Source organism: Chenopodium quinoa, unplaced genomic scaffold (genome assembly GCF_001683475.1).
Source record: "Chenopodium quinoa cultivar QQ74 unplaced genomic scaffold, ASM168347v1, whole genome shotgun sequence".
NCBI classification, from domain to species: Eukaryota; Viridiplantae; Streptophyta; class Magnoliopsida; order Caryophyllales; family Amaranthaceae; genus Chenopodium; species Chenopodium quinoa.
This window is the reverse complement of record NW_018742980.1, coordinates 2,770,911-2,796,313: the sequence shown is the minus strand read 5'-3', so window position 1 is coordinate 2,796,313 and position 25,403 is coordinate 2,770,911. Positions and strand designations below refer to the sequence as shown.

Here is a 25,403-nt window from a genome sequence, read left to right as displayed (position 1 = left end):
GCAGCGTGAGGCCATTGATAGCAGGTCCATGCCCTCCTTTCTCCTTAATCTCTTCCACTTCCCTCGGATATTAGAGGGCTTGAATTTTTTCCTTCTATCAATCCCCACAATGTTTTCTAGATCATCATACTCTAGAGGCACTTTCCTCTTCACACAAACCCTACGATCCTTTATTGATTCCACCTTAGAACGTTCTCTAAATGTGACCAAAGGTTTGCAAGCACCAGAAGTATTGCTTGCCTCGCCTACCCTTTGACCTCTCTTCTTCGCGTGGTAGAGGAAAGCACGGAGAGAGTCATACTGCAGTAATCAAATATGACTTAGTCTTGTAATCAAATACTACAATAACCATACTGCAGTAAAAATATGACTTCCATTTCCAATTTGCATATAATTGTCCTAATACTTATTATCTATGCTAAGTAATGTAAGCACCAAGTGTTGTAGTATACACAGATGGTTAGACCAATGAATGGATTCATCTCAGTCATATAATGCGCATGTTATGGAAACTATAGGGTTGTTCTGTAAACTAGCAATTGAGATTCAATGCAGAAATAAAAACAGATCAAATGAGAAAGTAACTGACCAGCGAGCCAATCTTGCATCTTCCCTAGTGCATGAAAAATAATACGCCTTGAAAGCATGTTAGTTAATAATTAACAAGCCAATGCACTGCAAGAAAGAAAAACAAAATCATATCCAAGGAGAGATAGATCTTAGAATTACGAAGAATACAATTTCCTATCTTTTTAGATTGGTAATTAAAGGTCTTCTCCCAGCCATTTCTCAAAGCCCACAAGGTAACCAGTGTCCATGTGCAGGGGAGGGGTATTGGGGCACTCAGCGCAGTTGAGTCTCTAGGCGCAAGGGCTTAAGATTCTATGTAATTATGAAGGTAACCATGGTGGAGGTTCTAAGGAACAAGGCACTAAAGGTGGCCTATACAGTACCTTGCGGCACTTGTGATTACCTAATTTAACCAGCCTTTAAACTCATCGAAGTGTTGTTTTAAAATTGTGATTTTGATAGCTTATGAAGTATCTAAGTGTCCTACCACGTCCAAGTATCGAGGGTTCGACATGGGCACTTGAGGTGAAATGAAGAGTCCAAGTAACATAGATTGTAATGAAAAGCAACAATATACCAACTCAAACAATTTAAATTAAGTAAGAACAAAATACTTAACTGCAGAAACTTTGTTTCTTTTGAATGCAGAAACTTCCTTCGAATTGAACATTTACATATCTATTTAGATTTTCCTGCTCAAACAGGAATCCTTTTAAGAATAAACCAATCAAGTTGTATCCACACACGTGAGAGAACCCCACAAGATAGTGCATAAAATGCTTGTTTAGCAGCTGTCTGCCGAGCTTCCAATCTAATGGGAACACTTAGGAGTTCATGGAGGGAATTTACTAGCTCTGCTTCTCCAGAAACCTGCATAAAGCAATGAGAGCTTTTACAATCATAGGTTCAAAAAAATGGACATCATAAAAAGTTTTAAAAAGAATGAGATGTACAGAGTTCGGAACATCAGAGGAAATTAATTTTTTGAAATTATATAATTGACATCAAAACAAAATAATATCTTGATAACCTAAGCCAATCTATTTTCCTTTGGCAACATTCGACTCATATATAATTTCCTTCACATCAGTTAGTGAGCTTCCCAATGAATATATTGAGATAAGAAAGGAGTCAAAGGACAGTATTAATGATAGTAGAAGGCAATCATGTACTGGAAAGACAAGCTATTCAACCTATGAAATACACAAGATAAAATAAGTATTTTCAAATTTCAATTGCTCTCATTTAACCTATTTCTACATCAATCATGCTGATATCATTTTTTTTTTCCTCGATGCATAATTACAGATACTTCATCTGAGATTGGATGGGGCATTATGTATTGGTATAGATTTCTCAATGCATAATTGACCGAGGCAGTGCAGGAATTGTCCTAAGGAAGATAGGTCCAATAGCTTAATGCAATTTTAGTAAGATTAAGCTGTATGATCCAAAATGATAGACAAACAACTAACAGATATTGATTCATTTCATTACTCCTTCCACCCTTCATTGTCCATGAACAAATTGTAACGGTTTTAGCGGAAAACTCTAATAATTGCATATAGTGATTGAGGTTGATAAGCATAGTCAATTTGTGGAATCCAATATAATGCTTCCTTAATCTGCTCTTTGAAAAACAGTGTCTATAAAATCCTACATTTACGCCATAGACCAAACAACTAATAGATATTGATTCATTTCATTACTCCTTCCACCCTTCATTGCTCATAAACAAAATGTAAAGGTTTTGTGGAAAACTCTAATAATTGCATATAGTGATGGAGGTTGATAAGTATAGTCAACTTGTGGAATCCAAAATAATGCTTCCTTGTTCTGCTCTTGAAAATCAGTGTTTATATAAAAGCCTACATATATGCAATAGACCAACCAACTTGGATCCACATTAACTAAAGAGGAAGTAATTCATTTTTAAAGACAATGTAAGCCTGACTGGATACTTTAGGAAACAAAACACACTTCCAATGTTTACATTTTTTCTCTGTTTCTCCCAAAACTGTGTCAGTCACCAGCTATTATCTGCTCTTAGGTTTCTGTATAATTGAAGAGCTAACCCATTTCTGTACACATTCCAGTTACATTTTACTTCCTCTGACCCTTTTATTTGCTCCATTGGGGTGAAGTTACTTTTAAATATTGGCTCAGAGGAGTTGATGACAAAGAGAAGTGGCAGGTCAAAATGTAGTGGGTCGTAGTATGGGCAAACTCAATGGGACAAACAATAAGGTACACAGGGAGTATCAATATAAATCTTCCTAATCCCTTGATCTTTACCATTTGAGAGACTTATAGTAAGCAATTAATAGACAAAAAACCAACAATCATAAGGCTGAATAAATAACAAAAAAAATTTAAGCTCATCCAATAAAAAGCTACAAATAAGATTATTCTGTTTTTCGGGGACAACCAGTCACATGAAGTCAATATCTGACCTCTATTAGCTTCTCTTAGATCTTAATGGAGAATTAACACTGTACTACAGTGATGCAAAGTATGTTGCACACACCTTAAAAGATTATATATTCTAGCCATCAACCAACAAACATAAATTTTTCAAGAGACACAGAGCAACTGACAAATTTGTTACACACACCTGTAGAATGGACAGAGGATTGAAGCTCTGCATTGCTGATACCATGTGTGAGAAGTGACCAACATGAGGACCTGGATTTAGAATACAAATGCTTTAGTCACAAAAATAAGAATTTTTTTTCAAGTAATGAAATTAATTACTTATTATAGTTAGAAGGTATCCCACATTACACCGACACTGTTATGTGCAGGAATTGCAAAATATGGCCCAGATACTCAGATAGCTTCTGAACTTTTAAGAAGCTTCTCTGATGTAGCTAAAAGTCTAAAACAACTGTCTATGTCCCAAAAACCTTTTTTGTTTCGAGAATTTGACGCATAATCTGGTGAATCATGAGTCACATATTCCGAGTTAAACAATCTTTTTATTGGGAAATAGAGTATACTAAAATTATTTTGCAATTTGTGAAAACATGTTATGACACTATAGGGTAACCAACAGCAGAATCAACCTGTCAAAACAGCAGATCCAGCTGCCATGGCTTCTGCAATATTATGACCAGATGAAGTTGGTAAGAAAGACCCCCCAATAACCGAAATGGGCATCAACCTATAAAGCTCTCTTAGTTCACCTGCAAAATCAGTCATTTCGAAAAAAATAAATAAATTTACTGACAGAGTGACAGCCCTCTAGTCTCAGCTGTAAGCAAAGAAAATTTTCCTTTTATGAGAACATATTGGACTACATCGACAAGCTTTGGATGGTAATTTCAACAGTGAAATGGTCAACATCATGATCGTAATCACAAAAGGACATGCCAAAACTGCAAGCTATGGAAAAAGTGTCTATCCCCTCCACTTTTTAAAGTGTTCTACTTTCCTAATGCGGCTGTTTTTTCCAAGTGTTACAGTTCCTCTTTGTTTGGCAAACTCCTACCTTATAATATTATATCTCTCTCCTCTCATGGTCCCCACACATACATACAACTACTAAATTTTTCTCTCTCTTCTCACATCCCTTACTTTTAAATAAACTATTACCTCCACTACCTATTCTTATAACTTTTTCATACCCCAATGTAATGAACCGACCTAGGAAAGGGGCATTAGTATAATAAGGGAATATATGCAATGAACTAAGAGGGGCCACTTGTGTACATGAGGCAAAAGCTCAGTCTAAAATTATTATAGGGTTTGAAACCATGTAGAGAGAGAGAGAGAGAGAGCTAAGGATTAGGCAAGCAGATTATGAGCTACCTCCTAGGAGAGTTGTGACCTCAAGCGACTTTTTGGAGAGTGGTAGCCTAAAGCTACCGTTGTAAGAAACCTTTTGGCTTAATCTTAATTAAAGACTCAATCTTTCCTCCTAACTCTTCTTATTTTCTTTGTTAGATCTTGATTTTGAGCTTGAATCCATTACACCCAACTACCCACTTAGATCTTATTATATTAGGGTCAATAAATCTACCTAAAATTATGTGACAGTCAAAGTGCAACACTTTTAAAAAAAGAAGTATTTGTAACGTCTTTCAAACTTCTATTAAATTGCTTATGCTCTGCTCTTAGAATTATTAATCTTTACCAAGCATGGGTATCATTCTCCTCAGTGTAAGAATGACCCAATCTAGTATAATTTTGCCTTAATATAAAACAAACCTGTAAAGTGATGAGGGAAATAGGGAATGTTGAAAGTTCAATAAAGATTGACAAACATTCCTTTGATTCTATTTTACCCTGATTCCATTATTTTCAAACAAAGAAAAATTTTTGACAAAAATTTAGCTTATGAGAAGCAAAGTATAGGGATTTTAGGTTTAGAACAAAAATAAGCAAGAAGTTGCTTCACTTATTCAAAAAAGGAGATTAAAATCACCCGGAAGCGAAATGTTTAAGTGTAAGACAACCTTAAGACGAACATGATCACAACTTAGCAACAAAGATAAAAATTACCATTTACAAATTTTAGTTATCTGTAAGGACAAATAAAGGAAGTGAATCGTCTCAACTATGGGACAATCCCATTCATTCCCATCCCAACCGTAAGTCATAAGTGTTTTACACTCACCATAAAGGAAAATGTCCAATACTATCATAGTCAAGGAACTTGAGTGGAAGAACAAAACAAGTAAGTCATGCACGTGTGCAATATTCATGGGTTTTGCCGGTGTTACATTAGCTCTAATTTGTACGTGCAAAATTGACCTAGAAGTTCACCAATCAAGATAGACTAATAGAGGAAAGATAATTAGCATGTTTTAACCATTAAATATCTTAAGTATGCTTTATACAAAAAGAAATAAAGCTAGATTAAGCAAGCTACATTTCCTTTTAACGAGAAAGAGGGAAATGGTATAATAGCCCGACTAGGAGGTTACATTTCTATTTATGTAGAAGATGGGAAATGGTATTATACTATGGGTAAAGTGCAACGGACAACCTAAGTCCCCAATTCAATAAAAAGGGTTGCAAAAAAGAAGCTTGAGAGGACGTTGCTATTGTTTCCCAAGGGGCATCTTATAGTAACAACGAGATATGAGAAATCTCCTCAGACCCATTCAATAAGCATGGAGATGTGATCTTAGGTGTCTCTGAATGGCATAGTGAGACCAATGGAGGATCAAGCAAATTTACATCAAATAGGTTTTTCAATTCCTCTTGTAAATTTGTGTGCTTTATGTCCTTTTGATACCATTTTACTACCTTTGTTTCATATTATGTGTAACAAATGAGCTTGCACGGACTCATAGGCAAAATTTATTTGTACGTGTTGAATGGAGAGAGAAAGATAATGATGCATGTGATGAGGAGAGAGATAGAGAGAAATGACAACTTAAAAAGGAAAGAAAACATTTGTTGTACATAACGTGTAACAACCATTTTTTGTAAATGTTGCACATCATATATAACGGAGGTAGTATATGTTTTTATGTTTGCATGATTTGTAAATTGCCCAATGCATATACAAGTTACTAGCTTGCTAATTGTTTCCATAAATCTTCATGTCTTTTCAATTCCCCCTTATGAGTGGGTAATAGATTAAAGGTCACGGACCTCACTATTACAGTTTAAGGGGAAGACTTTTACATAGGAAGAACACTTAATGGATTGAGAAAGGCTTAAATAACATAAGATAGTAGTACAAGACTCTCAACTACTATTGCAAATATGGTTTATACAATTGAACTCTTCATCTCAAGTTTAAGCATTAGAAACTTAACCATTGAGCTATATCATAATATATGTCTTTTATTGCAAATAATATAAACATATGACAGCATAATAAGCATAAATCAATAAAAATAGGATTGAATCATAAATTTCACGCACAATTATTGGGATACATGCTAGTTTATTCATGATTTCATGGTAAATAAGGAGTGAGGACAACATATTGGTGCCTTCTAAGAATAAGGGTAAGTGGAGGCAAACACCCTAAACTAAGCCAGAAAGTTCCAACAAAAGTTGGTTTTATATCCCTTGGAGTTGAAGGTCATCTAATACTATGGGTAAAGTGTAACAGATCAACCTAGGCCCCTAATTCACTTATGCAAAGAGGAGACTCAAGGATTAAAAAAAAGGAATCTAACTCACAATCAGAGTTAGTTATGATAATGTGATTAGCGGAAACAAAGGGAATCTACCTCATAAGCAGTGTAATCATTGGAGCTAGAGTAAGAGTTCAAAAGTTGAGAGTAGGGAGGGATGTGTGGGAAATGAAATAAAAAGATAGCATAATATAGTGATAAGGCATTGGAAAATTTTTGCAGAGAAAAGTAGCTTCGAAGAGAATCCACCTCTCAAATGTGGATGGTTGTATTTTGAATAATTACTTTAATGAATTGAATATCATTTTCCTTTTTTCAATAAATTCGACACAAGAAATTTACAAACACTTAAATCACCTACAAATTACCTGATTTAGGTGATTCCAAGAAAAAAGTTCGATGGTTGCATGTAATCAAGTCCAGGACATATATGGAAGATAGTGGCTTGACAACCCTTGGAAAAACTTTAAATTTAAGTACTACTTTTTTATTTTGTTAAGTGATTTACATGAAAAGACTATGACTTTCCATATTTGCTCCACATAGAGTGCATAATTCCCTTCATTGTCCATAACTAAGGTTTACAGGATCAAATTGGCTAGTGAAGATGCATCAAAAGTCTAACAAAAGATGTATTAATGTGATCTTTTCCTTTGAAGTTGAGAGCAGAGTTTGGAGGGGGGGGGGGGACTGAGGAGTGCAAATGTAACTTCTAGGTAAGTTTGAAGCACTATCAACTTTGATAAAACTAGCAGGAAAAGCGAGAGCAAGTATTCACCTAATGTATTAGCCACATAAATATTTGTTGCTGATGTAAGTTTACCACCATCAGACCTCAAGGCTACTGTTAACCCTAATTTCTTTGATGCCTGCACATGATTGAAACAACGGTATATTATTAGATAAAAGATATAAATACACCTCAGAAGGATAAGCAACTCCGCAAATATCGATCAAAACTTGAAACCTTGTATAGGTATGCAATTTAAGAAACCAAATGATTAAATTAGTCAGACTATAAAAATACGAAGCTCAACAATTAAACCTTTATATTGAAAACCCAACAAAATTTTAATCAGTCTAAATAGGTGATGGATGCAATTCAAAGATTACAATAGGTGATGGATGCAATTCGAAGATTACAATAGGTGATGGATGCAATTTAAAAATGACAACAGACATAAGAAAAATTTTCATTCTCAACCATGATAATGCTGATGAAAATTCAATGATGTTTGATCCCCAATAAAGCTTATGTCAATCAGTCTTTTGGCTGGACAATAAGTAGTGGAGTAGTATTACAAAATATAGAATTAGATTTATATAAGAAAATAATGTTTACATAATGCAATGCGTCAAGTATCTTATCTTATCCCTGCGAAAATTATAAGAGTTAGGCACTTCTTGAAATTCATGGTCCAATCAAAGTGGTCACATAAAACTACCACAAGTAATAGGAGGATAGAGGATTACAGATAGATAAATACTCCACCTGGGAAAAGTCTAACCCATGACATGGATGTCGAGGCACGATAACAGTTAACAATTTTGGGTGGCTTTGGACCAGTGTTTTATGAACTCGAAGCATTACTGAAAACAAAAATTGACAAGACTTAACACAAACAATTATGATCAAAAACATTTTTGGAGAAATATAATTCAAATGCATGTAGAAAGTAGTTAAGGAAATTTAAATATAAGTAAACCAACCAAAAAAGCTCACTAAAGAGAGTATTGATTTTAACTTTCAAGTTCAACTCATGTTTGAATCAATTTCCCATGCAATTCCTCCAAGGCTGATTAATCAATTCCAAAACATATTTGTTGCAAATCAAAACTCTTTTTATAACTATCTATATTGCTTATTCCTTACTCTAAAGTGTGAAATTTTACATGTGAGTTTTTAATAAAAAAATATTAGTATTCTCTTAGTACAAGTTTTGGGGTGTCTTGGGCTTCGCCAATTAATTAGAGGGCTATATTGATTCATTAGCTAATTAACTAGTTTTTCTTTTTTCTTTTTTTTTTAAAGTTTGCTTGTGGAGCAAGTAATTTAGATTTATCTTCCCTATATACTCTGTATATTGCTTAATGTTAGAATTATAGTTAAAATTAGATTGTTGAGCTTTTGCTTGAAGAGAACTTTGTTAATGTTTGAACTAGTTGTTAACTAGGGTTTTAGGATCATTGCTCCTAAGGTCAAACTTTAAAGTCATTGCCTTTTAAGAATATCCTTCGATTTTACACCATTAAAACAACTGAAATATTTTTATAAATTTTAGAAGGGTCGTGAAGATCCACCACAAAATTGTTCGTTAGGAGTATATTTTAGCTCAACAATATAATATGTTTGACACTACATAAATTTATAACTTTTTATCCTTACATTTTTTGCACAAATATATACGAGTTGCTCCAGATTTAGAGATAAAGAAATTAAAGACATAAATTAATATACATTTTTAATAACTTTTGTTTCATGTTTGTTAGTACAAAATAATACTAATTAATTATTCTCATGGTGAATGTATACATTAAATGGACATGGATGCAAGTAATCGATACAAACAATATTTGCAACACAAAAATGCGCGTCATCTGATGGATTAAATGCTAATTGTTTTTTGTTACTTGCCCACTATAAAAACATTCATTTCATCCCCATGCTTCTCAACCAACTTAGTATTAGTGGATGCCTAAGTTTTAGGAACACTAGCCATTGGTTGAGGGGATTGAAGGGGTCGGACTTTAGTTGTCATTCAAATGATTCTAACTTTAAAGTCATTCCAAAAGGTGGAATAATATCACAAAAACAATGAATATGAAATGAAGTGAAGATTCTGACCAACCTTCATGTTCTCCTTTATGTACCGAAGAAGCCATCCAAACCTCCCTATGATTAAGCTGTGCCAAAAAATCTTTAACGCCTTTCAAAGAATTAGTTGAAGTTGCAATTTCTCCAACACCTAACAAAAGCACAATCAACACTAATAAAGCCTTCAAATAGCCCCCTTTTATCTATTACAAATTATAATATTTATTCCATTCTAGTCAGAAGCACATGATGAAATAAAGAGTCATTTTTATTCGTCACAAAAAGGAAAATAACTACTTCCTTTGTCCCATTTTTAAATGCCCGCTTCTGCTACTTTCTTTACATTGCAAAATTATTCTGGTTACCACCACCCCCCCCCCCTCAATCCCACCCAACAGCTTTGGGGCCAACAGGAAAAAAACAGGGAAAAAAAAAAGAAAGAAAAACACAAACACTCACGACTAGGTAAATTGATTTGGAATCTTCCATTATACCTCTTGAGCAGTGACACACAAAAGGATGCTAAAGAAAAATTACAAGACTTGCATATATATATATATCAACACAACAAATTTACCATAAGACAAATAATCCAGAAAATCAAGGCACGAGTATTCTTACAATATTTCAAGTCAGCCGATATGTTGACTATAAAAGGTGGTGCTTGCAGTAGCTGAAAGCGAATTGCCTCCGCCGTGCTCTGTGAACAAAGTTAAACTTAGAGATAAAATGAGAGCAGGAAGTTGTTTTTAAACATAAAGTTTGATGGTATACCAATGGCATGATTAAGGAAAACTTCGACAGCATCAAGGCAATTAGTGGAAGAACTGCGGGTGCAGACCAATGTTTGAAAGATCTTTCAGACATTCGGGCATTTAGCAAAACTAGTGCCATCTGAAAAAAGTTAAAAAAAAAAAAAAAAAAAAGTTGAAATTTCAATGACATCATCGTGTAAACACCAGATAATGATCAACTAAGATACCATATGTGGGCAATTAAATTTGTTTCTCAATTGTGTTTATTCTTTGTTTTTTGCAAATGAACACAAGCAGAAACTATACCCCCATCTCCCCTCTCCTCTCCCATGGACAGGGACCAGAAGAACTTTCACATAGAATTACTACATGTTAACACTAAAACCCTGATCTATGAAATTACTTTAAAGTTTCATGCAGACCAATGCGTAACGTTAATCAAGGAGATGAACTTGGATACACTCTATTAAAATCATGCAAGAAAAATAAATATGTGAAATCTAGCATACAATATACTACAAATAGCCCTAAAAAACTGTAAATCTAAAGCAAATTGCCAACCAATGATTATGAACAAACGTTTCCAAATAACTATGAACTAACCTTACTTTTAGATGCAGCCATTAAAACATTTGGCCACAGTTCACTCTCCATGAGAATAACAGCATTTGGCTTCCAATAGCCAAGAAATGCATCCACAACAGCAGGTAAATCTAATGGAGCAAACTGGTATAAGGAGTAGGTGTTGATTAGCAAACATGAAATATGATATTCGTCTCTGGACTTCCAGAAAGTAAACTAAAGATGGAAAAAAAATATATAAACAATTACTTATTATAAAACTTGACCAAGAATATTAAAAGGATTGCAATATACTGATTAATTAATGTTTATAATAAAAACAATGCCAAAAAATGTTCTTCATTCTCTTTCAATTGCAATAGTTTGACTTGTACTCATGACATTTCATAATTTCAGCCATTGTTATCTCTAATTACAGATAAGTAAAATATATAAAAATTTGATATTGTAAAAATATAAAAGATAAATATAACAAGATCTCACGTGACTATAATTTACCCAAATAATAAATCGTGCATTGTAAAATTTTTCAAAGGAAAATTTGTCAAAACAACCTTTTAAAAGCACCATTTTGCGAAAAAAAAAAACCATTTAAAAGATTTATCGTAAAAGAAAACCTGATTGTGAAATTTTGTAGTTGAAGACAACCTCGTACTTCTAATAATACTTAATTAACCTCTAATTTCTTCTAATTACCCTCTAACCCTCACTTAACCATTTAATAATTAAATTAATTTATAATTAAAAAAAAAAAAAAACAAAAACAAAAACCACCACCCTCACCACCAGCCAGCACTCCCTCCCTTTCCCCCTCCCTTGGCAGCAACCCCCCTCCCCCAACTGAGGTGCCGCCTAGAACCCCCCACCACCGAGTCAACCCCCTTCCCTTTCTCACAAACGACCCATGACCCGCCTATGTAACCTAGGTGAGTGGGAAAAGGCGTGATTATGTAACCTTGGTAAGAGATAAGTCTATAGGCTGGTTGGCACGCCAATTTTTTTTTTTTTTAAAACAAATTACTACTAATGGGTCAGCGGGTACCCGCCTTTTCTTACAAACGACTCATGACCCGACTCGCTAGAAAAAATAAAAAAGAAACACCCGACTACATTTGGCAGTTTCGGTGATTGGCAGCATTATCATGGTCTAAATGGCATTTTGAGATCTTTCAAGCCTTCTTATTCTAGCTCGTTCTTCCCGGCTCTTTACTTGTGTAGTTGGCTAGCATACTATTTTGGTACCCACCACGATCTGGGACATTCTCCACAAGGCCCTGTGATGACTGTAATCTCAGGTTCTCAAAGTTTAAAGCATCAATGATGGAGAGGCACGAGATCTTATACATGAAGGAAGTACCGAAGCTGATCCCAATAAGTCTAGGAAGAGCCAAGAACAAACTAGCGACACAAGTGCTCCTAAATCTAAGACCTAAAAGGAATCATGCTCTTCCCAAGATAGCCAACTCCAAACCTATGATGGCTAGAGATGTTAGCCAAGGAAGAAGTTCTAGTGATGGAGAATTTAATGTAAATTACAAGAATAACAGTAAGAGTAGACAATGCTCTAAACAATGTGGAATCCTTTGGCGATTTTCAGAGAATCTATGTCATTCCCAATGACAAACAACTTATAAGTATTGTCATCTTAATTTTTTGAATCCTTTCTTTTTTCCAAAATGATCAAGACCTTAGTTTTAAAAGGTGCGAGGCGCACCGAGGCGCAAAGTGTTCCTCGAGCCTAGGTGTGAGGCGCGAGGCGCAAGGCAGAGACGCGAGGCGCACCGAGGCACAAAGGGTTCCTCGAGCCTAGGTGTGAGGCGAGAGGTGCAAGGCGGAGGCGCGCGCCTCTCATATATGAGGCGCACTTTTTTTATATTTTAATTATTATACAACTTTCTTGATATTGAAAACATAGGGAAATAACCTCAAATATATTTATATAAGTTTAATAATTAATTAAAAAAAATTGTTTTAAAAATAATTAGAAAAGAGGGGGAAGGAGTCACGTGGTTACTAAAATCAGAAGGGGAAGTGGGCTTTCAAGTATTTAACTAAAGAAAAAAAACCCTTACCTGGGAAGAGGGAGAAAGAACAAAGCGAAGCAAAATTACCTGTTTGACCGTCACCGGCCTCCGGTAGATCTAGTGCTAGAAACCGTCGAGGATTGCTCTCTGGCGATCTTTGTTGTAGCAGCACTAAACAATTCCTTCAATTGTTTAGTATTTCGTAAATACTGGGTTTTTCGATAATTAGGGTTTTCCAATTGGGGATTAAAATTAAGCAATTTCATTTAATTAATAAGAGGCTTTTGCTCGATTTATCATTTTAAAGACAAGGTAACTTTCAATTTGAAGTAAAAATGGTTTTTTTTTTACAAAAATAAACCAGATCCCCTTTATTTGCGCTTTGCGCCTTGGTGGAGGCGGTTGAGGCGCGCGCCTTCTGGAATGTGCTGCACCAGGGAAGACCGAGGCGTTTTGGCCTGTGCCTCGCTTTGCCTAGCGCCTAAGCGCTCTTGAGGAGCGCTTTTAAAACTAAGATCAAGACTTTGAAAGTGTCGCTGCTAAATTCTAGAGTATAAACCCAATATTTTGTTTGTACCAAGACCAACTTTTCTGGCAAGAGAAAAGGGCTAAGGATCACCACATATATAATTCGTAACGACTCTCCTAGTTTATCAAGGAAGGCTTTAACTATAGCCTAGGAGACCCTACTCAGAGCAAACGATCTATAGATGGTCCTCATTCTCTTGAGCATGCCTCTAAGGCCTTAGATGCTTAATGTTTAGTTGCAAATGACTATACAGCTTCATCTCATCAAATTTATGCTCCTTTTGCGTGTATCAACACATTTTGACCATGCCCTTTCTGGTATTTGAAGGCAAAGCAATGCTCCCCTTAACTTCTCTTTTTCTTGTTGAAGAAACTTGCAAAGGCAATATCTCACTTGACGCCTCCTCATCTTCGAAAAACTTGGCGTCAACAAAGTAAGAATCCGCTACCTTAAATTGTCGTAAAGCTAACACTTTTGATGTTTCATCATTAACCTATTCCTTTCCACCCTCCACAAATGAGACTCTATTTACTGTAACCAAAGTAAAGTAGTCTTCTGAGAAAATTTTTTCTAGTGTTACAAGAGCCAATGGTTCCTGTTCAAGCAAATCAATAGGGAAGACCTTTTGCTTGCTGGATACTTTTGCTTTCTTTTTTTCATTTGAATGTTAGGAATTTTTCTTCATTTGTTGTCTTTTGCTTACGACACGTAGGCTATGACGCAAAGGTTGTGGTTGAGGACTATTCACTTGTTTTCTTGGTCTTCTCCTTGTCATTCAACTTGACTTCATGTTGAATGGGTTAACTCTCCAGAAGTATGATTACAGGCTCTAAAATAATTATAATGGCATCTACTAGTGGAACGGTAAAAGTTGGAAAATATGAAATTGAAAAATTCAATGGAAAAAATGATTTTTCCTATTAGAGGATGCAAATGAAAAATTTGCTTGCATCACAAGAGATGCATAAGGCATTGGCGGGAAAAGAACAAAAACCCGAGGTCATGAAGGATGAGGATTGGGAAGAGTTAGACCTTAGAAGCACGAGCGGTTATAATCTTATGCCTTTAGAGGGATGTTGCATTCTTGGTGGTTAGAGTTAGAGACAAATTTCATGCCGAAAACTCTAACAAATAGGATCTACTTAAAATCCAAATTGTATACATGCAAGATGGAAGAAGGCACCTCAATCCAGGACTATATCAATAAGTTTGATAGGATTATATCAGACTTGAAGGATATAGATGTGAAGGTAATTGAGAAAGACCAAGCACTCATGTTATTGCTTTCATTACCGAAATCCTATGAAAATCTGGTTCAAACATTGATGCTTGTAGGTGATTCTCTAACCATGAATGAGACTTGAACATCGCTTTTAGCAGATGACCTTCAAAAGGTTACTACAAGTGGAATGATGTCAACTAATGGAAGAGAACACAACGAACAAGCTCAGATGAACGAGTAATGAAAGAGGGTGAGGCAATGGAGGAAAGTTTAGATCAAAATCTAGACCTCTTGCGGAAAGGGCATGTTTCAAATATGGTGAGCTTGGTCATTTTAAAGCTAATTGCCAAATAAGAGGGTAAAATTCAATAATAACAACAACGACAACTCCAGAGGAAAACAGCATGAAAAACAACAAGCTAGTTTTGTCTCAAATGACGAGGATGATTATTGTTGCTCAGTTTCAAACAATGCAATGAGATATCCGGTCAGTGGATGCTTGATTCAGGTGCATCACACCATACGTGCCCAAATACAAAGTGGGTTACAACTTACTAAAGTTTGGAAGGTGGTACTGTTTTGATGGGAAACAATCATGATAGTAAGACTGTCGGGTTAGGTACTATTTGAGTCAATATTCATGATGGAACAATAATAACCTTGAAGGATGTGTGACACATCCCAGATTTGCAAAAGAACCTTATTTTGAATTATTAAAGAAAAATGGTTGCAAAATAGTCTAGGAGAATAGAGTTTTAAAAGTTGTTCATGGTTCATTGGTAGTGATTTAGCAGTTGAAATCGGTGGAAGTAAAGACCAAACAGAATGCACGAGGATATGGCACATGCGCCTTGGGCATATGTCGGAAAAGGGTCTATCATTGCTTAGTGGGGAAGGTTTGTTGAAGAACATGAAGAAGCCACAAATCGAATTTTGTGAGCATTGTGTGTATGGAAAAGCACACAGGGTGAAGTTCTCTACAAGCAACCACAAGAACAAAGGTTGTTAGACTATGTTCATACGGATGTTTGGGTCCAGCTAAAGTTGCTTCCAAAGGTGGTTCCAAGTATTTTGTTACATTTGTTGACGATCACTCTAGATATGCTTGGATTTATTTTCTTAAGCATAAGAATGAGGTATTTGACATTTTCAAGCGGTGGAGAGCAATGGTTGAGAACACAACAGGTTGAAAGCTAAAAACTGTACGATCTAAAAATGGTACAAAATACACATAGGGAGCTTCAAGGAGTTTTTGTGATCATAAAGGCATTGTGAGACACTGGACAATCAAGAGCCACACCACAACAGAATGGAGTCGCGAAAAGACTGAATCGTACACTACTGAGAAGGCAAGGTGTATGCGCTCTAATTTTGGATTAGGCAAAGAATGGTGGGCAGAGTCAATTGCTACATTTTGTTATATAGTAAATCAATTCCCACATTCTTATTTAGATGGTGACAAGCCTTATAGGGATGGTCGGGGAAAATTACAAAAGGCTTAGAGTCTTCATATGCACGGCTTATTATCACGTTAAGGATAACAAGCTTGGTGAATGAGCCAAGAAAGCAATCTTTTAGGGATATCCAAAAGGGATTCAAGGCTATCGTCTATGGAGTGTAAAGGATTCTAAATTTGTATTAGCATAGATGTGACCTTTGATGAAAGATCTATGGTAGCTTTATAGAAAGCTATGGTTCATAATGATGGTGATGTTGGAATGACTACAAATAAAAGTGGTGGAGATGGAATCTAAAAACCAACAAGATTCTAGTCATGTTCATGTGGTGTTAGATTCAGCAGGAAAATGTACATTTACTATAACAGCAACAGGATTCTTTGGCATCCACTAAGCGAAAGAGGAATTATAAATCTCTGAGGCATGGGAGGTAGTCTCAGACAAACCTCTGAGGCATTACGGGCAGGTAAACTTAGTAGAATATGCACTCTCGGTGGAGGATGATGATCCGGTCACCTTCGAACAGTTGCCAAAGACAAGGATAGTGAGAGTTGGTTGGTTGCTATGGAAGAAGAGATGCAATCTCTTCATAAAAACAAGACATGGGAGGTAGTCCCATTTCCTGTGGGAAAAACTGCTATCGGTCGTAAGTGGGTGAATAAAAGAAAAGAGGATTCTTCCAAGTTAGATAAAATAAGGTATAAGGCTAGGCTAGTGGCCAAGGGATTTGCACATAAAGAAGGTGTTGATTATAATGAGATATTTTCTTCGGTGGTAAAACATACTTCTATTCGGGTGCTATTACGTCTTGTAGCTCGTGGAGATCTTGAGCTAAAACAACTAGATGTGATGACAGCCTTCTTACACGGTGACTTGGATGAGGAAATCTATATGTATCTACATGAGGGATTTACCGTTAAGGGTAAAGAGAATCAGGTATGTCGCTTCAGGAAATTACTTTAGGGATTGAAGCAATCTCCTCGACACACTGGTACAAGCGATTTGATTCTTTTATGTTAAAACAAGGGTGTTCAGAAGTAGTTACGATTGTTATGTATACGTTCGTAAACTTCGTGGAGGTGATTATATTTGTCTTCTATTGTATGTAGACGCCATGATTATTGCTTCAAAAAGCAAGGTGGGGATCGATAGGTTAAAAATTCAACTCAATGAAGAGTTCGAGACTAAAGTCTTGGGCGCTGCAAAGAAAAAACTAGGTATGGAGATTAGAAGAGAGAGATCAAGACGAAAATTGTTCTTCAGCCAAAAAGGCCACATTCAGCGGGTTATTGAAAAGTTTGGGATGAAAGGTGCTAAGTCAGTGATGACTCCATTGGCTCCACATTTTAAGTTTTTTGGTAAACAATCTCCCACTACAGCACAAGATAAGGCATACATGGATAATGTACCTTATGCTAGTGGAGTTGGTAGCATGGTGTAAAAACTCAGCCGTTACATCGCGAATCGACCGAGATGTAACGGATTTCAAAGTTGCCAATCCGATATTTCCCGATTCGTAACGCTGCTTTTTCAAACCTCGAGATTTCGGCCGACATGACCATTTTGAATAGAAAATCGGCCGCATCTAACGTTATTTACAGAGATTCGAAGAAAAAAACCCAAACTTTAAGCTGTAAAACCACTTTTCCGGCGACGATTTACGGAATCTCCATGAAAGTCGACTTTGTTTCTATCAAATAAAAGAGATTTTCTATTTTTTAAAAAATTAGAGTGGTTGGGTAATAAAGTATGACAGTTGGATGCCTAGAATATTCTTTAGTTCCTCTTTAATTTTTATCTGACCCACTTGAGTACCCCTTATCTTCCCCTTCGTCTTTTTTTTTGTTTTCCCACGTGACCCCCAACCCCTTTTCAACTATTATAGTCAGCTTAGTCTAGAATTAAGTCCATATTTTATTTTATTTTTATTTTTTTTAGGAAAAGTCCATTTTTTTAATTAAAGTATACAAGAATATAATTTTTTAAAAACTATGAGAAAATTCTTTATAAAAATACATAAAACTTAAAAATAAAATAAAATAAAATAAAAATTATTGCGCGACAACCGCGATGAAGTCCGCAACCAACGCATCAAGTCCGTTACCGAGTTACTGTGACCGTTTTCACAATCGCGACCAAAACCGCATTTTCGAACCTTGGTAGTTTAATGTACGCCATGGTGTGTACACGACCAGATATTTCACAAGTAGTCAATGTTTTTAGTAGGTTTATGGCGAACCCAGGTAAAGCACATTGGGAAGTAGTGAAATGGATTACACGGTACTTTTAATGTACTATTGACACAGGTTTATGCTTTGGTGGAGATACATGTCAAAAAAGCGGCTTTGTTGACTCGGATTATGCTGGAGATTTAGATAGACGACGATCTACTACTGGTTATGTGTTTAAAATACATGGTGCTCCAGTTAGTTGGCGATCAATGTATAGGCTACAGTGGCTCCATCTACAACAGAAGCCGAATATATGGTTATGGCATAAGGAGTTAAGGAAGCATTATGGTTGCGGGAACTTCTAGATGATTTGGGAATGAAGCATGATAATGTGAATCTAGACTATGACAACCAAAGTGCTATTCACTTGCCAAGAACCAGGTTTATCATGCTAGTACCAAACATATAGATGTAAGGTATCATTTTGTACGGGATGTCATAGAGAAAGGAAGTATTTCTCTTATAAAAGTGCATACATGTTAACCAAAGTTGTATCAGGAAACGAGTTCCAACATTGTTTAGAACTGCGTAACATTGTCCCATGTTAGGTTACGTAGAGAAATAAATGGAACTACGATTGGTTTGATCCTGGTTGAGGATAAGTAGGCAGTCATTGTAAAAATGGTGCAATCGGATACGGAAAACTGAAATTCATTCGTCCAAAATTTGAATGTTTTCAAATTATGAACGAGGTGGAGAATTGTGGGAGTATATGGCTATTATTAACCATATGATTTGTTCTTCTAAAATGTGAGAGAAAGAGAGATTTTCTAGGAAAGGAAAATAGGTATGATGGCAAAATGAAAGGAGTATATTTTGCAAACAAGTTATATTGTTTCTTTACTTAAATAGTTTCAGCCATTCATTGCTTAGCATTAAGTTATTATATAATGCATAGGTTGTAAGTTGATAAATTAATTCAATCATTATTTCACGTCAAAAAGGTTAATAACATTAAGAAAGTTTATTTTCTCATATTTATTATTTCCTTCATAGTGGTTGTTTGTCTATCCCAAAAATATTACTTATTTGTGAGGTATATATTTCATATTATCTAGTAGAAGCCATATTTCCACTGCAAGAGCTCTAACACATATAAAGTTTAGTCAGTAGTTCCTTTTAAAAGTTATGACTTAAATATGAAAATTATAAACTCCTGGAATAAATTTAGTTAAGAAGTCATTTAATTTAGCCTTCTCACTTCGGTTTGTGGTCTAAGTGAGACGGTAGCACTCCTAATCTCCTATTTTTACGCCTCTCACGTTCATAAAAGAGTTGGAAATTGGGGATGTTACACTAACTTCTGAAAGGATCTCGGCTTAGATGCCCTTTAAAATATAATGTGAATTCCAATTCATCCCGTTAATGCACATTTCAATAGTAGAGATTTCAGTCGGACAACCTTTACATTCCAAACTTACAGCGCACTGGCCCATCATGTGATTTGAATCAGCTCAACCATGCTAACGACACATTTAGTGCTAAAGAATCAACCCAAAAACTCCATTTCCATTTGATCCCAACTGTCAACGGATTCAGCATCTAGGTTGGTATACCAGTCAGATGCGATTCCCTTAAAAGAACGGGCGAATGGTTTAACAAGCAAGTAACCCATGATACCACCATTGTTGTACGTCTCCATGAAGTGAGCGACATGTTGTTTGGGGTTACCTTCCATCAAAAAGTATTTGTATGGCAATTTCAATTCATCTATTATCGTAGTGTAAGGCTTCACATAACGTCGATTATTGTGAGAACCTCCCCCTCCAAGTTGATTCTTAGACGGCCTTGGCTATCATATCTTGATCTTGTTGAGCAGTTATTAAAGTGTGAGGCCCATTTGGCTTTGGTCCCTTTGAGTTACTACTACCCTGTGAACAACCATCGCTTTTAGTCTCGCCATGTTCTAACTCCTGACCTGTTGCTTGTCAAATTTCTTTGTCAAAGCAACAATTTGTTCATTTTAATGCATGATTTGAGCATCTTTTTCCTCTCCATCCTTCTGCAGTTGTTGTAGGAGGTTGTTCATTTCAACAAGTTGTTCTTCAATAGTCTTAGCATGCGACACCATAACTGTAAGGTCTGCAACAATGGCTCGCTAGGTTTGTGTGGATGACAAGCCTGTCTGACTCGCACAGCGTTTGAGTGAAGCAAATGTTGGTTGCCCGTGTTCAACAAGAGCGAATGAACCAAACACAAGATTCTCATGCGGCCTATAAGTGGAGGACGTGACCAACCTCATAGAAACAGGACGAGCATGACATTTTTGTGCTTTAGTAGGGATTGACAAGGCACGCAAGCCTGTAGCAGCAGAGTCAACAACAACTTTCTTCATTCCTCAGTGAAGGTGCCCCCAATATGGTTGTTGAGCATTTCAGCCAAGCGGCCCTTTGTTGAGTTCTAGCTGGTGTATTTGCAGCGACAATGTTCTTAGAGGCCATTTCTCAGGATAAGAAGCGGAGATAGTCCCACCAAGCGTGCTAAAATTTATTTACATAATTTCACGTCTAGATAAATAAAGATGGGAATAAAGTAAAAAATAAATTTAGATATTTGAATAAGGTATCGACTCTATATAGCAGTTTACAATGTAATAAACTAAATCCTCTGATTTTGTTCCGCGAATTGATGATGACATGAGTCTAGCACCTATAGGATAACGTTTAATGACGTCGATCTAAATTTGAATGCAGGGTGACGTGGGTGATGTCAGGGGAGTTTGTTTGAATGCACATGAGCGAGGGCGTATTAAGCTTAATCCTGTTCAAATCTGATCAAGTCGGCACAAATTTGATGTGCTTGTTGATTATTTCAAAGGGAATCTTGATAGAGTTTTATGAGCTCTTGAGAATAATGATTTCAAGATTCTTCAGAAGGAGAAAGGGTGTATTTATAAGAGATATGAAACCCTTGATTGGACTTAGTAGGTTTGGCAACACCCATTTTATGACTTAGGAGCCTTTTAACCTGATCCATTTACTTTTTTTTATAACCCAAAGAATATTTGATTAATTCGAATTATTTATTTGGGTGGGCCTAAATAATTAAAATTGATTTGAATATAACCCAAATAAGTTTATTAGTTTAATGTAGTACACTAATAAATTTCCGTTTATACAGTTGCAAATAAAAGAAAATTGGAGGAAGTAATACTTTAAGAAAAACTACGGAATATTAGAGTCTTGACTCTTGAATCCCATCAAAGTTTTGCTATTAGTAATTTGCATTTTGCAAAGTTGGTGAAAAAAAGCATCTAAATAATACTTGTTCAATCCTCTTCTATCTTTTTCTCCTAAAAAACTTTTCTTGTACTTAAAAAAGCCCTATAGTCATACAATTGTCCAAAGTAAAGGTTACTAGTATTGAGTTACCAACAAGAGTTAAGATATGTCAAAACATTTCATGTAATGCATCATATCAAAGAAATCAAGCAACAATGGGTGATGTTAAATATATATCTTCTCCACATCTAGTTTCTTTTCGACGGTATTTAATATCCACTTTTAGCATTTTTGGAAGAAGAAAAACCCAACTATTTAAGGCATCCATCTAAAACATGCCAAAGCACATATGAAATTATAAATAGAAAGATATACCTGATAAATTACGGTTAGAGGGAGCTTTTGTTTCAAAACCTCACTACAACACAAGCAAGCACCAAATTCAATCTTAATGTTTAGTTAAATAAGCCAAAAAAAAATAAAGTGAATATGCTTAAGTAATTTGTGCCAGGTCAAACACATGTATTCTCAAAGTAAAAAAAAAAAAAAAAAAAAAAAAAAAAAAAAAAAAAAAAGGGTAAAGTTACTTTACCAATTTTAAGATATACTTGCAAGTTACATGGGGATTACCAAAGTGATTGTAATACTTCCTCCATTTTTTTAATATAGCAAATTTCTATGTATTGAAGTTTCTTGTTTATAGCACCGTCATTTTTTTTTTTTTTTTTTGTGTGTGTATGTGCATATGAGCTCTCATTACACATTTAAATCTCTCCTTATCACATGAGCTCCTTAAAGTTAGCCCTTACATGCTATAGAGTACAATATTGAAGAAGAAGAGGTAGCATTATATATCATCTAATTCTCATCACCTATCACCAAATTTCAAAAATTTTCTGGTAGGGGGGTCATAGCATGTTCACTTTAGTCTCTTCCTTCAAGGAGAGACAAGTGTTCTCCTATTTTGAGTTTACCAAGTTGACTCTTGTTATGCTAATAGGCCTAGATCACACCTTCATCCAGCCCCTTTTTGCTTGTGGTTCTAGACCAAGGGTTTGAATTAAATAGTTTAGGTCCTATTTTTACCCGTGACCTTTTTATCCCCATCCTTCCAATCTTATCCCAAGAACTCTTACCCGTGACCTTTTTATCCCCATCCTTCCACTCGTATCCGAAGTTCTTTGGACTTTGGAATACGATCAATACTTTTGTCATTTCTAGAAAATTATTGGAAGGCAAATGGTTTCAGTTTCAAACAACCAAGATCAAGCAAAGATGATGACTTTAAGTTTTATTTGTTGTATTAGTATATTTCCAAACAATTTCTATAGTTTGTAATACATTATTATTAATTGAGCAAATGTCAAAACAAAATAAAATACTAATTAGTTGAGAAAATTAATACTCCGTAAGCGAAATTAAGGGACTTAAAAAAATTCAACAAATTCATTCCAATTAGACTCCGAAATTCCAAATAAATATAGTAAAAACACAAAATTCCAACCCAAATTCAGAAAATTAATCTTAAATTCATAACCAAAATCAGATTTCACTATCAACAAACAACTGAAATAAGATTTTCTGGCAGCTGCAAAACATAAATTGGGTTTGAATGAAACTTACAATGCAGAAAGTGTAGTAGTAGTCATAAGAATGTTAATATCAGGTCGTTCTGTCAAACAACGTCGAATCACCGGAATCGCCGCCATTCCTTCTCCTATTCATTCGCTCCAAAAATAAATAAATAAATCAAATAAAATTACAATTAAAAATTGTTTGATTCTTCTTTGAACAACAATAGAGGAGAGAGAAAACCTAGAGAAACGGCGTGAAACCAGAGAAGTGGGCCAGGAGGGCGGTTGAGAGAAGGGCGGCCGAGACGCTCCGGCCATCGAAGAGAATGTTCGAGACCTCGGAATTTGCGAAATCGGAGATGGAGGCGGATTAATGGAGTAAGAGAGAAGGTTAGAGCTCTGTATATTTTGTAGATGAACTTTCCCTTCTCTCTCATCATCATCGTCGCCGATAATTTTTTGAATTTTGAGTGTGGGAGTGAGAAAGATTAACGGTAATGAAATGTGGGTTTTCTGTAAGAGAATGACTTTGGGCAAATGCAGTTGGGGGATTTGGAATTTGAAAAATTTCATTTTTATAGGGGAAGTTTTGTGAAGGACCTCCAAAAAGTTGCAATTTTATTATAGTCAAACGGCACTTCCAAACAATTCCTAGAAAACCTAAAATTTCAACAAAAGTACAAAATCACTTTAGAGCTAGTTACTTTGCAAATTCGATCAACGATCGGCTTAATAAAAAAGTTTATCTGAATCAATATAATCTGTGAGTTAGCACTAATTCGGCTTGAGATCCACGGATGAATAGTTGTTTGGGTGAAAAAACTCATATGGCCTTTTAGATACTTCGGAGGAGATTATAAAACCCTAAATCTTCAATCTTTGGCAAACGAACAAACAAAGAAATTAAACTTAATAGAATAAACACCATCATAAAGATGAGATCCATTTATTGAAAGCAATTAAAAAGTTTTTGGGGCTAACCACCGGTAAAAACACCGGTGGAATCCCCTACAAAAATTTACAATTGAGATCAAAAGAAAAGAGATGAAAGAGAAAGAGAGAAAAGGAGAAGAGTGAAGGAAAAACCTTCAAAAAATTAGAAAAAAACTAGCAATGGAGGTTAGAAAAATCCTCCCAAGGGAGAAACCTTAGAGGGAACCAAAAACCTTCCCATTGAGAAAACCTAGAGGGAACACTTTTATTTTATTTTTGAGGGAAGTTAGCCACTAAAGTGGCAACTTTTTAAAAAAATACTCCCATGAATTTATTTATTTTAATTAAACCTCGAAGGTTTTTTAAAAACTTCAACTAGCACCACCAACTTACAGAATAGTTAACTTTTTCGTCTTTTGGACCCTACTTTTGCTATTCCCTCCTAAAATCTGAGTGAAATGACAATTATGCCCTCTTAGTAAAAACCCCACCGACCTTCCTTCTCTCTTTCTTTTTCCATTCAATTACCATCAATACTCCATTACTTTCTTCCGTTACACAGAGCTCTACAATAATGAAGTTCCATTTCACTGTCATTGATTCTCTCTTTCACTCTCATTAAGAGAAGTGTGGGTCTATAATTGTTAGTCTAAAAGGTTGACAACGACTCAACGAGGCAAGAATCTGGGTAAAAGTACAAAGATGCAAAACGTTGATGGCATGAGTGACGAAGGAAAACGTATATGGGCAATGAAACACGAATCAGAAACCCAAAAAATGTAATTCCAATTGTTTACTTTCATTTTTTTTCACTTCCAATTATTTATTCACTGCATTGCTAAAAAAAAGAAAAAGAAAAAAAAAGAAATTGAAAAACCCTAATTTTTAATTATTGTATGTTTGGGTTGAAATTGATGTTGTTACTTTTATAGTTCTAAATGTACTGCTCATATACATTTGTTTATTGTACTATTTATCTAAACATGTAGTCAATTATAAAGCTTGAATATTTAATTTTGATATAGGGGCTACTATTTATAGAATTTTATTTGAGTAAATCTTTGGTCATTCAACAATGGAGCAGCTCTAATGATGTAGAGTAACAGAAATGAAATAGAATAGAACAGAGAAGAAGAAGAATAGAGAAGAGAAGGAAGAAGAAGAAGAAGAAGAAGAAGAATAGAGGGGGAAGATGCTGTGATTTTTTGTATATCTATAACTTCCTTATTACAGCCTATTTATAGAGCTAGAATAGCAGAAAATCCAGCCCAATTACAACTCATAACAAACTCTAACAACCAAGCTTAGTCACTAATAGGACAAATAAAAGAGAATAAGAATATTTTTAGTTATTGTGATTCATGAATCTGTTTCATAACAGATTTCCTTCCA

At 35.3% G+C, this 25,403-nt stretch overlaps 1 protein-coding gene across 1 annotated transcript; it reads right to left on the bottom strand.

Annotated features, from left to right (window-relative positions):
* Window positions 1-596: 596 nt before the first annotated feature.
* LOC110729403 (probable 3-deoxy-D-manno-octulosonic acid transferase, mitochondrial) lies at window positions 597-23,737 on the bottom strand. Its single transcript, XM_021909146.1, has 12 exons — window positions 23,320-23,737; window positions 23,128-23,221; window positions 21,880-21,922; window positions 10,842-10,964; window positions 10,258-10,377; window positions 10,105-10,183; window positions 9,518-9,634; window positions 8,161-8,258; window positions 7,447-7,537; window positions 3,636-3,755; window positions 3,185-3,255; window positions 597-1,440 (listed from the first exon to the last, which is right to left on the bottom strand). The coding sequence occupies exons 1-12, from the start codon at window positions 23,519-23,521 to the stop codon at window positions 1,267-1,269; spliced, it is 1,332 nt and encodes a 443-aa protein (XP_021764838.1). The 5' UTR covers window positions 23,522-23,737; the 3' UTR covers window positions 597-1,266.
* Between the last annotated feature and the right edge of the window lie 1,666 nt (window positions 23,738-25,403).

Excerpts from the sequence above, each read along its gene's own strand:
- LOC110729403 (XM_021909146.1), bottom strand. The coding sequence starts at position 23,521 with ATGATGATGAGAGAGAAGGGAAAGTTCATCTACAAAATATACAGAGCT. Across the intron at positions 9,635-10,104 it reads ATCGGCTGACTTGAAATATT|GTGTTGGAGAAATTGCAACT; the intron begins GTAAGAATACTC and ends TGCTTTTGTTAG. Across the intron at positions 7,538-8,160 it reads ATGGGTTAGACTTTTCCCAG|GCATCAAAGAAATTAGGGTT; the intron begins GTGGAGTATTTA and ends AATCATGTGCAG.